The sequence below is a fragment of the Ictidomys tridecemlineatus genome, chromosome 2, assembly GCF_052094955.1.
Source record: "Ictidomys tridecemlineatus isolate mIctTri1 chromosome 2, mIctTri1.hap1, whole genome shotgun sequence".
Classification (NCBI taxonomy): domain Eukaryota; kingdom Metazoa; phylum Chordata; class Mammalia; order Rodentia; family Sciuridae; genus Ictidomys; species Ictidomys tridecemlineatus.
The window spans coordinates 164566402-164583980 of record NC_135478.1 but is presented as its reverse complement, the minus strand read 5'-3'; the positions used below and the strand labels follow the sequence as shown (position 1 = coordinate 164583980).

Here is a 17579-nt window from a genome sequence, read left to right as displayed (position 1 = left end):
CACCCCCCCCCCAACTCTTCTAATTTATTTATTTGTCTGTTTATCTAGCTAGCTAGCTAGCTAGCTATTTTACTGGGGATTGAACCCAAGGGATGCTTTAGCACTGAGCTATATCCCCAGCTTTTTTTTTTTTTTTTAAAAAGAGACAGGGTCTCACTAAGTTGCTTAGGGCCTTGCTAACTGCTGAGTCTGACCTTGAGCTTGTGATATTCCTTCTCTCAGCCTCTTGAGTACTTGGAATTATAGGCATGCAACACTGTGTCTGGCTCCAAACACTTAATAAAGATTTCTTTTAGTTATAGTTTATTAAAATAGGGGGTGGTGTTTTTTCCCTGTGAAATTTATATCCTTTTCAAATATGAAAAGTCAATGGAAAATTCAGACAGAATTCAGACAGGTTACACAGGTGGCCCTGTTGATGCACTTTCTCTGATGTACAGCTACAGCACAAAAAAGCCCAGCTCTAATTACAGTTATAGAGCAATAAATTATTACAAAACAACTAATGTTTTCAATCTATACCTAATCCTGGAATAGAAGCATACATATAAAATAAAATAAGCATATATTTTTCTACAATATTGTAGGAATTCTGAATTTTTACAACTTTGTCCTTTACATTCTAAACAACAAATAGAATATTATTAAGAGCACTGAAAATAGCTACAGTTCTATTCAAACTCTCTAAAATATGTCACACATTTTATAATTTACCAAGTGTCTGAATATAAGCAAATTTCTAAGGAAAGAGAAGAAATACATCCAACTTAAGCTCACAAGGGCTGAGTAATTTTGGGTCAAACCCTTACTGTTTTTGTTCTTCTTTCCTTCACTCCTATTTGTATTCATTTGTCTGCTACATGCCTGGGAAGAGCCCCTATTATAGGTCCCTCACTTGAAACCTCTACCTAGTGGCAGAGACTCTGCTGCTGTCTTAAGAACTGAACCAATGGCCAGGCATCAAAGGCTAGAGATCTTTGGAATTGCCATAGGCGAAAGACATATTACAAACAGCTAATCAAGCACAATTCCCCCAACAAGGCTTTCTGACACAGAGAGCTATCAGACATAAAGGAGAACAACAGGCATCCACTCAGAATTGTTTCTATATTTCAGAAGGGGGAGACTTAAGCAGTTTGGTGAAGACAGGATGGAGTAACACAGTTGAGCAGAGCATGCAGGCTGACTGGAAGATCCACTTGTAAGCCATCCAGTGAGAGACAGTCCCAAACCAGTCATAGGGTGTTCTAAGCACACAGTGTTGTGTCATGTCAGTCAAGTGTACTCTGTGTCTACAAGGAGTGCAGCTAAGTCAGATGGCATCAGGAAGCTCAGCTGATCTAATCCCTCACAGGTTGTTTCACCACAGGACTAACAAACCTAAATTCTTGATAAGTGACATGGCCCCATTGGTCTGTGACAAATCCACAGTTTTGGTCCTGTCTGATCCAGCCAAAATTATATTATGAAAAGCTAAGATTAGGATTTGCACCAGGGATAAGTTGAGAAAAAAATTTGGGGGAGAATTTAATATGTGGCTTTCTACTTGTAAAAATAACTAGAAATTAATTTTAAAGCCATGATCAGTCAAGATCTTCTTCTCCTTTTGGTGGTTCCAAGCATATTTTATTTTATTTTTTTACTCATGCTGCACTTCCCCACATTTAACATTGCAAATTAAACACATGTATAAAGTCATGCAGATGAGTTATTTTACCTTTGCCTGCACCTACATCAGGTGGAAGAATACCAGCTTCAATGAAGGGAAACAGAAATAGGACACTATATAGTTAGATGTAACACACCCATGAGCATGTATAGATACAAAAAAACACTTATTAAAAGCTAATGCATGCAAGAAGAATGAATTGTACCACATCAGGTACAGGGGACAGTACTATGTTGGTGTCCCCAAACTTACCCAGTATGCAAATCCACACATTACTTTATGTGCATTATTCATACTTGTTAATAAGAAGGCTTATTATATTTTGCACCAAATTTTGGATAAAAATGTTAATTTCTTTTGCAATGGAATATAATCAGTTGAATAATCCTTAAGCATTTTATACTTTAGAGACATGCAAAACCAGAAAATCTTTTACAATATTTTTGATCATTTTCAATAAATCTAAAATTTTCGGAAGGATTTTTTAAATAAGTAGAGAAAATTTTAATTCCTTTTCTATGTACTTTAGTGGAGCTATTTTGCTTTCTCTTTATGAGATAACATGCCAAAATACTAAATCCATTGCTCAAACACAAAATAAACACACTATTGAATAACTGTCTTGATTATTTACTAGAAAAACTAAATCAATATGTGGACTAGCAAATTATTTCCAGTGAATCATGATTAGAACTAGAATTGTATATATATGGGTAAGCAGCATGTGTGTATATATGTATTACAGGTATGAGTACATATGTGCATGTGTGCATATAAAGTTACATTCAGGAAAAAAACATTGCCTTGAACTTTGAACTCAGGTATGGCAAATATTGTAATTTCTTACTCCCACTCCAACATTTTAAGTTTTTTCATGTAGGCTAGAAAAAGACACCAAATAATTATTCCAATATGAACTACTGATTTCACTATATATTGGAATGAGAAATTACAAGTGTTTCTATTAATTAGGTCAAATGGATACTCTACGGTAAACAGAAAAGAGAAAGCATAAACTGAAGTTAAAGATTTTTATTCCATGATACTTATAATTATATGGATTTTATACATACCCATCTTACCTTCATCGGTAGTTGTCATTGCTTCTTCTGTAATTTGACTTCCTGACCCTGCTGATGTTTGTGCACACAAATAAAACTTATAACGAGTGCTGAAATTTAAATTTTTTAAAGTCCAGCGTGTCTTGTTGGCAGGAATTTTTAAATCTATCAGAGGGCCTAATTCGTGGGTACTGTTAACTGTCAATAAGAAATAACAAACAAGTTCATTCCCCAATAATTGTACATAATTACTTTTAAATAATTGTGTCAAGCAAAAATATCCATCCTGGTTTACAATGACTTTCATAATCTACTCATTCTTTGCCTAAAATAACTAAGTATAATTTTTATAGCTTTTATAATGTTATACTGTATAAAATAGTAGAGTACAATGCACATAACATGAAAAATGTTTTATTTTAGTTTATAAACTAGCAGAATTTTATGGTTGAATCATTAATAGCATGTTTTATGCTGTTTTTGCAGGTGGAGTCACCTGTGTTAAATAACCCCAAATCTTTCTTTCATCAACCTGGAGTCAAAGGAACCTCATTTTACCATTTTATATTCAGAGATAATGCCTACCTAATCTAATTACTGGACCCCTCCCCCCAATCCTACCATCAGAGATCTGTATTATTCCACTGAGTACTTAATTTTTAATTATATATATAATTTTTATTTAAAAAGTAAGATTTGAAGTTCCTTCTGTAACTAGTACTTGAAGGTACATGTATATATTCTACAGATATAAAATAAAAGTCTATATTTTAAGATAACAGTTAAATATGGTTTTTTAAACACATATTTCTTCTTTTCTTTCTCCCAATAACTTACTTGGCTGAAATTTTAAGGTGTATTCAATCAAAATGCCATTTGGGTGACTTGGTGGATCCCATTCCAAAGTGAGAGAGTCCCGTGTGGGATTAACAATCTTCAAAGACGAAGGCGAACTGGGGACTTTTAATGGAAACACATAGTCAATTCAAAAGTATTAAACACTTCAATGTGTATTAAAATAACATAGTTTTTTCATGTTTACATAATAGATTTAAAGCTTTGGTTTTCAGTAACTTGTACTTGATTCAGTTGAAAATACATTAATACAAATCTGTGCCAGGAATCTATTTATTGTCTTCTTTTTCTCTAACCATTTCCATTTAAACTCATGAAAACCATTTTTCTCTCAAAATACAAAATGACTGCCTTTATATAAACTTAAATCAAATATTTTTAAAGAACATAGTATTTACTTGATTTATAGAGGGTGTGTCACAATAAAAGCAAACTGGTTACTATGCAAAACTGACTTTACCAGACCTCTGAGGAGAAACAGCTGAATTCTGGGTCATTAAGGACTATTTTCCCCAGCAAAACCAGGTGTCACCAAACAATTGACACTCTTCCTGCTGAGCTTTGGGCCCACGCCAGCCTACCCAGGTGCAGAGCCACTCATACCCTGAGAGCTGACAGCTGCCCAGGATCTGGTGCTAATGGACAAAAGCCCAAGGCTGGCACACCCCTGGTCCTGAAAAAGGCCTGATGAGTGTTGGGTTTTCTATAGCAGAGACTGTCAAATGGCCAGAGGAAACATCCTCGTCTTTTATTGACTTCCTCATGGGAATGATGGATGGTGGCACATTTCCTTCCTGATGGCTTCTTTCCCTACAAATGCATTAATGGCATCCCCCGCCCCCCGCTGTCTTTATTCTAGCCAGAAACCAGGGAGTCTACCTAGATTTTTCTCTCTGCCTCATTTCCTCCATCTCCTGAGACACTAGTTCCTGGCAACTTCACCTGCTTAACTTCAACCATATCCATACTCTCCTCTCTTCTTCTTTCTCACTTCTCCTCCTTTGCCAGGTCTATCTATAACCATGCCTAGTATATAGTTACAAGCTTCTAAGCTCCCTCAAATAAATAAGTGGTTCTTAACTTTTGGGGATCACAAAGCACTTTGAGAATCTGATTACATCCAGAAACTCTCTCCCTAGAAAAATATGCATACATTTTGCCTACAATTTAAGGAGGCTCAAGGAGCTTCTTATAAGCTGAAATTGTCCCCCTGAGAGATTATAGTCTACAGGCTAAGAGCCTCTGGACCAGTTTCATATTCATAGCATCCCAAACCATGCACAATGTGGGGCCTCCCTTGCTGACCTCCTTTTCTTACCACTATGACCATGCAATCTGTAGTTTCCTATAGGAGCTCTACTATTTCAGAGCTTTGTGTCAGTCACATCACTTCCTTTCTTCTTTATCCTTTAAACCTCTGATTGTTTCTTCTATGACACCTTCCCCTGAGCCATCCAAAGGACCAGTGTGGGGCCTCAGTGGTGAAAACCTTGGGTGGAAGCAGCACTGCCTCTCTAAAGGGAAGTGAGATCAAGGACAAGCAATTGTGGGATGGGAACTCGGGACTCAGAGGCTGTTGGGCAGCTGCCACATCATGAGCCCTCAACCAGGAGCCAGGACAGCATGCATTTGAGAACTGATTTTATCAAAAAGATTAAGGTATTCACGGAAGCTATCTGGCCCCTTATTATGTCTGACTTGATGCAAAATTCAAAATAGATCAAACCTATTTTAGTGCCTTCTTGAATCTCTCTCCTTCTTAGTATATGATCCCCTCTCTGCCTCACCCACTAGGGTCCCACACTCTTCTTGCCAAATTTCTTTTTGCCTTCTCCTCCATCCACATACATTTGATTTTCCTTTGCTGCTCTCCTGCAGTGGTCCATACTTGCAGGGGCTTTGACTTTTCCTTCATTTTTCCAACTCATTTGGTCAAGACTTCCACCTTCTAATTCAGCTCAACTTCATAATAAATTATGAAAGTGCACTAAGAAAGAAGCTATAGAAGTCAACCACAACTCTTAGAAATGATTTCCTTTCTCAACATTTTTCTTAAGTATCACATTTAGATCTCATGCTTTTTGGATGAGGCTACTGACACTTAGAGAAGTCACAAAATGTGCCTCAGGTCAGAAAGCTAATAACCCAAATAATCATCAAATAAGCAAGTTTTCAGATAGTGTAAGCAATGGAGAAAATTTTTAAATAAATGGAGAGAGCCCTTTAGGGCAGTATATTGGGTTGTGGAGCCTTCTAAAATGTCCAGAGTTATATGAAATCTTCAAATCCTTAGGCCACATAGGAGTGACTTTACCACCTTTTGTGTGTGCTGTGCTTATCTCTAGGAAAACCACATTTGGCTTCCAGAACATATTTTACTCCAAGGCCCAACTGTCAGGTAAAACCTCTCAGGGCAGGCCATATGTTCCTGGATCTCAAAGGCATGCCCCCCTCCATACCTCCTTCTGGAGTAGTAAAGACTCTGTCAGGACTGGCTGGGCCCTCTCCTTTTCCATTGACCACACGGACATTCAGTGTGTAGTGGCTGAAGGGCTCCAGCCCAGGCAGCATGCCATGAGTCTTGCTGCCTTGGAAGGTGAGGATCTTTTTTTCAATGTGACGTCTGTTTCTTTTGGATGAACTCTGTGCCTTCCAATAGTAAATCTGAAATGGTAAAACAAACAAAAGTCAAGGATGAACAAAGGAGGAAACAAGATTCCCCGAGCTCACAAAAAAAAAAAAAAAAAAAAAAAAACAAAAAAACACCTTATTTTCCCAGAAAATTCCTAAAGTTCATTTTATAAGAAAATTAGTAGCAAAACTGATGGATATTGATTCTGAGGCAAGAGGAATAGCTGGGTCATACTATTTTGTTACAGGAGTATAAGTGAAATAAATGAAATAGCATGAGACTAGTAAGGTTCTCTCCAGAACATGAGGCAAATGAATAGACAATAAAAATGATTTAAGTCTTTTATTATATAAAATATTCTAAAAATAAAATTACTAGCCAATGTTTATGTATTTTTCCAGAGTTAATACATGTTCATGTACAATCATTTAGTTTGACCCTAAAAATCACAATGAGGCTTTTATTATTTTTTACAATGTAGGTGAGTTTCTGGGTTACTGAGTGACTGTCTCAAAGCCACAGGGGATCTTCTATTGCAAGTTTAGAGCTTTTCTACTAGGCCAAGCTATATCACTCAAAAAAATGATTATTTTTAAAATTAAATTATAGACATAGGTTTTGGAGAAATAGGTAAACAAAGTGTTAACTTTGCTAGCAAACAGAATTGTTGTTTATTAAGTTCCTCAATTTTTCTTAGGAATTTAAAGGCGTTTTTCAAGATAAGCCGACATGTATAATACAGAATCTAGCCCATGTTAGGTGGGGAAAAACGAAGATAATGCAGTATAAAAGTGGCCTCTAGGTGTCAGTGTTAACAAAACAAAGGTTTTGTGTGTGTGTGTGTGTGTGTGTGTGTGTGTGTGTGTATGTGTGTGTGTTTCTTTTGCTCTTTATCAATCTCTATGAATCCTTTTTCCTATGCATCCCAAGAACAAATACAGTTGATGTTCATAAGAATGACCCAGTTGGTTTATATGATCTTAAAATATAATCTGAATTATTTTAAAAAATGCCTAAATTATTATCAGGATAACTGTGTGTTCAATACATGTGGTTCATATTACTTTGGAATGAGTACAATTCAATATGTTCTAGTTCTTTAAAATTTACTTTTCCTCATTTTGTACACATTGTTCAGTTGTCACAATGTTAGATTTGGATCTAACAATTTGGAATGAGTACAATTCAATATGTTCTAGTTCTTTAAAATTTACTTTTCCTCATTTTGTACACATTGTTCAGTTGTCATAATGTTAGATTTGGATCATCTATCTGGAAAAATGGTGACAACTTTTTTTTTTTCCCTCTTTGGAAGAGTGATGTTTGGTATTAATTCTAGCTGGGGCGGGGGGGGGGCGGGGGGGGGTCTTATAGCCTTGCCTGAGGCAATAAACAAATGAGCTCTTGAGTTCAACAGCTCATGAGGAGAGGAACCAAATAATTCCAACTTTACACAGTGTGTGTGACAAGTGGCATTTGCCAATATCCTGTTACTAAGGGGAGACCATGAAATGTCTCCCATCACTTACCCGATAGCCTTGTAGGTGTCCTCGAATACTTTTCAGAGGTACAGGATCCCAGTGCACCTCTGCCAAGGTGCTGTTCACCACATTCACATGTACATTCCCGGGAGCCACCATAGGGACTAGAAAAAGGATAGGGGCAGGCAGTAGAAGTATCAGTGTTATTTTAAATTTCATGCAAAAAAAAGTCTCTATCTCTAATAATTTTTATCTGAAACATGTCCCAGCCTATTTTATAGATTCTATAGAATCTTATTCTAAAGACTGTTCAGGATTGAAAGTTGAATTTTTGGTTATCTTTATGAGAACAACATTTTTTTTTAAGTAATCCCTTTCTTACATTCTGAACTTCTTTGTGTGTGTGTGTGTGTGTGTGTGTGTGTGTGTGTATGTGTGGTTGTCTGTGGTTTTGGGGAATCAAAGCCAGGACCTTGACATGCTAGGCAAGCACTCTATCACTGAAGTATAGACAGTCCCAGCCCTGAGCCTCCTATTTCTTACATAGCAAACTTAAATTCATAGAAATTAAACAAAATAATTTCACCTTTCTCCTTTGCAAACCTAAGCATCTTTGGAAATGGCCTTGGTTTACACCTTGGTAGGTTTCTTTGGCTGGGGAAGAGTAAAAAGGAAATGGTAGGAGACACTTACGGTCTTCTCCAGAATGTCCCATGACTACAGCTGGCTCTGGAGCAAAGCCCACGTCATTCAGGGCCTGAACTTTTATCAGGTATGGGACAAAGGTTGGTGTGCCGGAGACAATATATTTGGATACATTTGCCACCACCACAGATGTCCATTCATCATCACCATCTTTCTGGCGCCAGCTCACTTTGTACTGAAGGCCTGGCCCATTAGATTCAAAACCATTCAGGGGCTATGGGAAAAGCCAAAGAACCTCAGCTTACAAAACAGATCGACTGCATAACCTTTTATGGGAACAACAAATCCAATTCCCAGACTTAAAGCGAGCATTGAGACACTGAAATACAAGCTATTCACCATTTTCTCCAAGGACCTCTTATCTTTTTTTTTTTTTTTTTCATTTGTGATGAGATTTAAGACTTGTTTGGGATCAACATTTCAAAGATTGCAAATTACTATCTTAAAGCAGTAAATACCACAAAAACCTTTCAAAGCCTGGCTGCATAACCAAGGGTGGGTAAATCTTAAAACATTTCAGTTTCTAGATTCCTTTATACATTTCTGTTTGTGTGATAGTATATCATTACCTGTTTTATTTGAAGACTGAAACTTATGAACTATTGCCCTGTTTATTAAATAAGGTTAACCTGTCATACTATCCTAAAATAATATATATTTGTGTGTGTGTGTGTGTATATATATATATATATATATATATATGTATGTACACATTTGTATACATATAAGTATATGTAAGTATCTAAGGTTTAAGGACTATACAAGTTAATATGTTATTTTTCAAATCCAAAAAAATACATAATTACTATTACTACTAATAAATCAACTACTGGGAATAGCTTGATGCATGTGCTCCAGGTAGTTATCTTTTAATAATGACAATAGTAGCTACTATTTTTGAATACATATATGTGCTAGGCATTATACATGTTCTACATATATTATTCCTTTAATCTTATGCAGTTGCTTCTACTGTTATTCTCATTATACAGATGCCTAACAGATGTTCAACAACTGGCTTAAGATCACACTATAAGTAGCAGATCTGGAGTTTGCACTCATTTGTTTTGGCTTCAGGGATCAACCTTTTTAACTACTACACAATAATGCCTCTTAAATAAAGATGAATGTGTGAAATTGGATTTTAATGAAGAAGACAGTATTTTAAAACAACTTTTTCTTTTCACTCTAAAAAGATTGAGGAAAGTTGAAAGCTTCATAGCTCACCTTCCATGTAATCACCAAATTATCAGGCTCTGAACCCAGTCCTTCCACAGCCGTGGGATTTTTATCTGGTTCTAGAAGTTAAGCAGCCACATACGTGTAAGCTTTGGTCATTTGCAAAGAGTGGGAAACTTCTGTATTCTATTTCATATCCCTGAAGTCCACCCTACCTGTGGCTTTTGTCAGATACTGTTCAGACGCCTCACTGGGCAGGCTCCTCCCGATGCTGTTCACTGCCATCACTCGGAAGGAGTAGTTCACATAAGGAGACAGCTTCAGCTGGGCTGTGGTCTGTGTTCCAGAAACTTCAGTTTGGTGGTGCCACAGCCCTGCCTCATGCATTGCATCTTCGTATTCAATGATGAATTCTGGGCATAACACATACACACACACACCACAAACCCAAGACAGTGAGTTCAGTCAACCTAGGGGTAAGTTGTAGCCATAAGTAATAGGGCAATCAAGAATAGTCAAGCCAAGTGCAGTGGTGCACGCCTGTAATCCCAGCAGCTAGAGAGGTCGAGGCAGGAGGGTTGTGAGTTCAAAGCCAACCTCAGCAAAAGCAAGGCATTAAGCAACTCAGTGAGACCCTGTCTCTAAATAAAATACAAAAAAGACCTGGGGATGTGGTTCAGTGGCCTAGTACCCCTGAGTTCAATCCCCAGTACTCCCCTACCAAAAAAAAAGAGTAGCCAAACATGGATTAGTTTGCTTTGAAAAAAAATTCACTAGAATATTTTTATTTTAGGGTTTCTTTCATTACCCTCAATACCAAAGTGCACTCAATAGTACCTAGTATTCTTTCTCTAGCATGCTGAGTTTAGTTTAGTTAAAACTATTTAGAATTGATCCATACACTCCAAGGAAAAGTTTAAATATATGAAAAGATGATCAATTTTTCATAATAGAAGGAATTAAAATAAATACAATAAGGTGCCACTTTTTACTAAACATATTAACAATAATCAAAGGCTTAACACATCTTGTTGACTGCCACAGAGAGAAAGAACCATTCTCAGACTTCACAGGAAGTGTAAATTGGTACAACTTCTATACAGGACAATTTAGAAAATCTTAACAATATTTAACATATATACTCTTAGAGAAATTGCACTTCTATCAATTTATTTTGAATAAATATATTCATGCATATTGTTCAAAGATGCATGAAAAATAATTCACATTGTAACATTGTTTGCAATTGAAACTATCTGTTTGCAAACAAGCTAAATATCCACCAGTAGGCCATTGATTAAATCAAGTAGGTCTATCCATGCAGTGGAATATTCTTCATGTTATAAATGAGTGTGGTTGCTTCATATGTACTAAAACAATGACTTCCAAACATAGTCTTAAGTGAAACCAAGTGTGGTATAAAAGAGTGTGTGCTGAATACAACCATTTGTATAAAAGAACATTTCACAAAGCCATGTTCACTTGGATATACATGTACCACCTCTCAGAGGGAAAGAAGCATTCTCAGACTTCAGGGGAAGTGTAAATTGGTACAACTTCTATACAGGACAACTTGGAAAATCTAAAAATAGTTAACACATTTACGCTTACAGAAATTGCTCTTTTATCAATTTATTTTGAATAAATGTGTTCACATTTCCACAGAAAATGCTTTCAAGAGATGTGACATTATCACAATATGACATAGAAACATAATGTTGACAATGTAAACCACCTCAAGCTAATTTCACAGAGGATAGACACTGATAATATTAGTACTGTCAGAAGGCTGGCATCCAGGAGCAGAAGGAAGATGCACTTTTTCAGTTCAAACCCTCTATAGCTACTAAAAATTTGTAGTATGTTTCTGTTAACTTTTGTAAAAATGTTTATTTAGGCATTCATTGATTGCCTACTATATGCCAGGTATCATGATGTGAACTGAAAATACAAAAGTGAAATACTATACATGTTACAGTGGTCTAAAGCTAAGGTCCTGGAGTGCTTTCAGTCTACGTTCCTTTGCCAGTGATCTCTAGTCTCATCAATGGATGACTTCTTCATTAATATCTGCAGCCCAGATCTCTCCCCTGAACCACAGAATTGAATATCCAATCTCCTACTCAACAACTGTACCTGAGTGTCTACTATTACTATAGCATCAAACTGGATATGAACAAAACAGTTCAATCTTCTTCCCCAACTGGTAGTGACAACTCAAGTCAAAACCTTAGAGTGTTTGTTGGCATCTCTCTTTCTTTCACACTTTCAAGAGTACTGTTAGGCTGTACTATTAAAGTATATCCAAAATCTGACCATTTCTCCACCTCCATCCCTCTCACCATCATTTCAAACCACTATCATTTCTCCTATGTGAATTATTACATAACCTTCTAATTCAGTAATTCTCAAAATTTCTTCTGCTTATGATATATTTGGTGTTTCAAGAATTTTTTTCCCACAGGTTTCTTAGATCAAAAGAAATATTTGATGTTTTCATGTATTAACTAATTTGGTCCATGCAATTTAATATGTATTTATGTCTTAAAAATTTAAACACAACTTCCCAAATCTAATAAACAAATTGGACACCACCACCTTCATTTCCTACTCCATACTGATTTTTCACATGGCACTTGCTTTTTTACCACAGAAAAATGCTTTCCAGAGATGTGACATCATCACAATATGACATAGCAACACAATGCTGAAAATGTAAACCACCTCAAGCTAATTTCACATGGTGCCTGACAGATATCACTATACTTTTTATTTTTAATTTTTGGTATTGCAGATTGAACCAGAGGTGCTTTACTACTGAGCCCCTTTGATTGTTTCATTTGAAGACAGGTCTTGCTAAGCTGTTTAGGGCCTCAATAAGTTGATGAGGCTGGCCTTGAACTTGTGAGACCTCAGTCGACCAAGCTGTTGTGATTACAGGCATGTACCACAGTACCTGGCTTTTCACCATTTTTTAAATATCAAATTTTTGAAATTAGTTTAATACATCCCTGTGAATTTGCTGAGATATCAGTTCACAGCAGTTCACTGCAGTTCACAGTGAAACCACAGTCTACGTGATCTCAGTATTCCCCCTCTTATTCTTTTATAGACTATTTTCAATGAAATAGAGTTATTTATAATGATGAGGGCTTCCCAACCTTACAATGGCTTGCCAGGCCCTGCACAATTCACACTCCTGCTCACTGCCCAACTCTTCAACTCTGTGACCTTCTCTCCTATTTTGCTTCCTCTGGCTCATTCACTGCAGCCACACTGGCTTTCCAATAGACATGTCCCTGTCTCAGGGCTTTTGTTTTTTCCCTTTGCTTTCCTTGGAAAGTTCTTTCCCCAGATTATTTCAGAGTGTGCTCACTGACTTCCTCCTCCTGTCCCGATTGACATACTTAAGTGTTAGCTTCTTTGTGTGGCCTTTCCTGACCTCCCTATTCCTAATTATACCACTGACACCCCCATCTCTTTCTCCTGATTGTTTTTTGATTGTCTAAACACACACATGCACACACATGTGCACACACACATATGTTTATAGATAGATATCTATGTGTTTGAGTTCTTTAGAAAGAAGATGTTAAGACAGAAGTGAAAGAAATGTGTTTAGGGAAATGTCCATGGAAGATGAAAGGGAGAGGAGACAGAAGTTGGCAGGAAAGACCTTCAGACCAATGCAGGTCTGATGACTAATGGGAGAGAGGAAGGAGAGAAGAGTGAGTGGGAAGAGTGCCCAAATGCACTATAACTCTGTGACAATCTCAGCCATGTCAACAAGGAGCCCCATCATAAAGCTTACCCATTGGAGGGGTTATCCATTAGGTATGGCTGAGCTCTAGAATCCTTGCTATGCTTGTTCCTGGAGCACCCCTGGGAGCGTGTGGCTCCTGTGAACATTACTTATCCTTGAGAAAGGTGCAGCTTATGGAGGCTGTCAGCAAGTATCCCCTGCAATGGGTTCTCTCTTGAAGGTAAACTGAGCAGTGACTTTGTCCTTGTGTGTGTGCATATGTGTACGTACACATATATGCATGTATTTGTAACATTATGCAAAATGATGTAATATTTTTATCATATGTGTGTCCTCATCAAAAATGTGCACTCCTTAAGGGCAGAGATTTTTGACTATTTTGGTTTAGGACAATGTCTGGCACGTAATTAGCAATCAATTTGCATCCGTTGAATGAATGAGTGAATGAAGGAAAGAGCAGAAATGCCTTGAAACCTAACAGTATTGTTTATCATAGGCAAAATCAGTTTCCAAAAAAATCCTAACCTGCTAATTCAGAGTCATGTGTTGTATTAGCTGGAGACTCAGCCTGTTCTGATCTAAGACACTGAAAACTCAGATGAGAAAAAGGGCACCACTAAATACAAGAGAGAAAAGAAGCATTTGGTTGATTTTATTGGGAATATTCTTCTTTGCCTGGAGGTGCAATAAATCAACACACTTATTATTTCAGAATAATTTTATATCATCATCAGAAAAGTATTAGAACTTCCTGCAGTCTCTACCTGAAGGCAATCACATATCTCAGGCCCATGACTGTGTCTGCTCTCTGTAGTATTTCTTCAGTTTTACAATTAAACCTCGATTACTTCTACTCTAACTTATTAAGTTCCTCCCGCATCCTTACGGTCTGGTCCCTCTTTTGACTTTTTTCACAGGGATTAAGACATCAACGTGAGGAGCTGACATTGTTGAATCTGCCACTTTGTAGCAGGGAGCCATAGAAAGAAAGGGACCTATATGGAAGTTAATGGACCTGATGTCTATACCCAGTTCTGGTACGAACTGTGGATTTGAAGGGACTTTACTCAATGAGTCTCATTTTCCTAACATTTGGAGGGGGCCTTTTGGCACTTGCTCCTCCTATCTTTTTCTCCCAGAAGTAATGGGCAAATTGAATAATGGACTTAAGATGCATCTTCCTACTGCAGTAGAAATTTTCAGGACTAGTGACACACACCTGTAATCCCAGTGACTTGGGGAGCTGAGGCAGGAGGATCACAAATTCAAAGTTAAGCATGCTGAGAATTAAGCCAATCCCCCCAAACCAAAAGATGAACATTTTCTCTGATATGTGGAAGCTAGCCCACCATAAGCAGGGGAGGGGAATAATAGAATTTCAGAGGATTAGACAAAAAAAGGACTGAAGGGAAGGAAGGTGAGATGGAAATAGGAAAGATAGTGAAATGAATCTGATATAACTTTTCTATCATGAACGGTTGCATGTGGGTGACTGCACATGGGAGTCTAGTGGATAGAAACATCTGGTGTCTGGGAATGACCAGTGGACATTTTCTCTGGTCAATTGCTCAGGGGCAGTGTGAATTTCTATCCTGCTCTGCTGAAGCCCACATAGCACCTGAGATGGGTGTGATCTGCCAATATGTCAATCAACCTGCTGACCGCAAGACATCATGAAGCAAGACTCTGCGCTTGAAACCTTATCCCTCCCTTTGATGTATCCCTTTAAATAAACCACCAGAGCATCTTTTCTTTGTCTAGTTTCAGCACCCATGTGGACTAGATTTATCAAGGGCTTTGCTTTTATAAATATATTTCTGGCCATTTGTGTTTTGTTATTCACTAATTATTTGAGACTTTAAGTTTTAGGGTGGCTTACATCCTCCTAGGAAGGAAAAAGAACACCCCAGTGAGATGCTGGCCGACGTCCCCATTACTTTTCTATGTACATATATGAAGATACCATACTGAATCCCACCATCATGTATATCCACAAGACTAGAGCCCTAATTAGAATAAGATATATTCCATGCATGTATAATTTTATTAAAATGGACTCTACTGTCATGTATAACTAAAAAGAACCAATGAAAAAAGATAAGTTCAAAGTCAGCTTCAACAACTTAGTGAGGCCTAAGGAACTTTGCAAGACCCTGTCTCAAAACAAAACAAAACAAAAATAGAAAGTGCTGGCTCAGTGGTAAAATGCCCCTGGGTTCGATGCCTGGTACCTAAATAAATAAATAAATAAATAAATAAAAATTAAAAAAGGTGATTCTTACAGATCTTAATAATGACAGTGTATTTGCTTCATTGATATATTCAGAAATTAGTGTCCTGTACTAGAAGCTGTAACCAGGAATCACACCACCTCTGAAGAGAAACATACATAAATCTTTTAGTTCTATTGGTAATAAAGCAGAGAATGCCTGTAAGTACCGTCATGAGGAACTGCAGTTGCATAATAGAAAGTGATTCCAAAACAGCCACTAAACTTATCAGCGATAGAGCAAATGACACCACATACTTGTAATGGGGCTGTTGTTGTCATCGCCTGGGGTCCAGGACAGCTGAACACTTTTGTCGAGTTGATTAGTCAATTCTAAATCAAAGGGAGGATTTGGCACATCTGTAGACCAAACACACACATCATGGTTAGCTATCTGTTTTTAAGAGGTTCTTCTTTATTCATGACACTAGCTATTCAGAGGGGACATCTTAAGGACAAAGCATACATGATGGTCAATGAGCATGCAAATGAAGTGAGATGGAAACAACTGAGGGTGCTGGGAACACCAGGGCCCAGCCAAGACAACCCATGAGGAGCTCTGCTGCTTGCTTTTCAAATGGAATGAAGTAATTTGTAACCAAAGCCAGGGAAGCAAACGGCTCAGGTTCATCAGCACTCTCAGTGTGCATCTTCAAATAAACACGAAAAGCACAAACATAAAGAGTAATGTGAAAGCTTAATTTTTAAGACACGGGGAACAGAATAGCAAATGCTGGAAAGCACATTCAGGCAAACAGATGTACTGTTAAAAGGAGATTCAAATGTTCTTTCTGAAACATGCTGAATGACAGACTTGAGGAGGGTCCTGAAGAATATTTATACTCTTAAGAATAGTAGTCCTCAGCATGCATAGTGTGTTTACTCTCAGACACTGGACACCGGTTGAACAAAGGTAACCCAGAAGCAGGGCTGCCTTATTGAATGGTGCCTCTGGGATCCAGAGTTAACACTCTGCCATGGGCCTTTTTTGAACCTTGCTTCTAGAAGTATTTCTGGTTCTTGGGGAACTCGAGGCCATATAAATATACGGGTTATTCTTTCTCATAAGTAGTAAAGCAGTAAACGTCTACCAAGGACACATTTTATATATAAAATAGCAATATATGTAAAATCTAGTCAATTTATGATTATGCCACAAAAATGAATTTTTGTATTTATGTGTTGAATAAAGATAAGGATTTCCTTTAAAAAAATTCTGGAAATGATTTCTATTTTCCAGAGTCAGAAAAGTTTTACATGACATTAATGTGCCCTCTCTCTGGGTTTCTAATGACTTATCTGTTGTGAATGAATAGTGGGTCAGCTTTCTCTGACATAAAAGTAAAAAATGTTCTAAATATCCATTTCTTCCCTGTTTAAATTTCTTGAAAATGGATCCCCAAAGCAACATTTATTTTCCAAAGCAAATTTTAATAGACTGAAATAAAATCTAACTTGTGGAACAATATAAGAATTTTTTTTCATTCTTTAAAATATGGATGACAGGTTTTGATAAAGCCCTGTGCCACTTGCTTATTTTACAAGGAAACTGTATCAAAGAGGAACTTTTGTCAAATGGAATGATATTTGTAATAGCACCTGCAATATTTAGAAACAACTGGCAATAAACTCAGTAAAAGTTCTAAGGTCATGATGAAGAAATGATTTATTACAGTAAATGAAGGACACAACAATTGACAAACCCCTATTCCTTAAAGAAACATGATGATGTGATAAAGAAAAAAACAAATTCTTTTTTCTGCAAATGTGAAACTGACAGAAAATAGAGAAAGAAGACTCATTAGTTTACCGTAAATGGGAGCTGGAGTTGGAGTAGGAGCTAGAAAGGACATTAATATAAAGGATTTTAATCAAAATTAGTAATGGAAAGATACAAGATAGCACAAGAAGACAAAGACTGCACGTGACTAAGTTAATAAAATTAAGCCCTATGCTTGGCTGTGA

General features: G+C 37.1%; 1 protein-coding gene across 45 annotated transcripts in view; it reads right to left on the bottom strand.

Annotated features, from left to right (window-relative positions):
* The window catches only part of Nrcam (neuronal cell adhesion molecule), a 265722-nt gene that overhangs the window by 18730 nt on the left and 229413 nt on the right, over positions 1–17579 (bottom strand). For 15 of the 45 annotated variants that reach the window (XM_078040073.1, XM_078040082.1, XM_078040075.1 and 12 more), the window contains 10 exons: positions 17425–17454; positions 15873–15974; positions 9798–9995; positions 9631–9701; positions 8392–8617; positions 7747–7862; positions 6045–6249; positions 3568–3690; positions 2743–2928; positions 1718–1753 (listed from right to left, as the gene is read on the bottom strand). In XM_078040073.1, coding sequence (XP_077896199.1) covers positions 1718–1753; positions 2743–2928; positions 3568–3690; positions 6045–6249; positions 7747–7862; positions 8392–8617; positions 9631–9701; positions 9798–9995; positions 15873–15974; positions 17425–17454 — 1293 coding nt within the window. The remainder of the gene's footprint in view (positions 1–1717; positions 1754–2742; positions 2929–3567; positions 3691–6044; positions 6250–7746; positions 7863–8391; positions 8618–9630; positions 9702–9797; positions 9996–15872; positions 15975–17424; positions 17455–17579) is intronic. The other 30 variants (XM_078040079.1, XM_078040093.1, XM_078040087.1 and 27 more) reach the window with 6 other exon arrangements.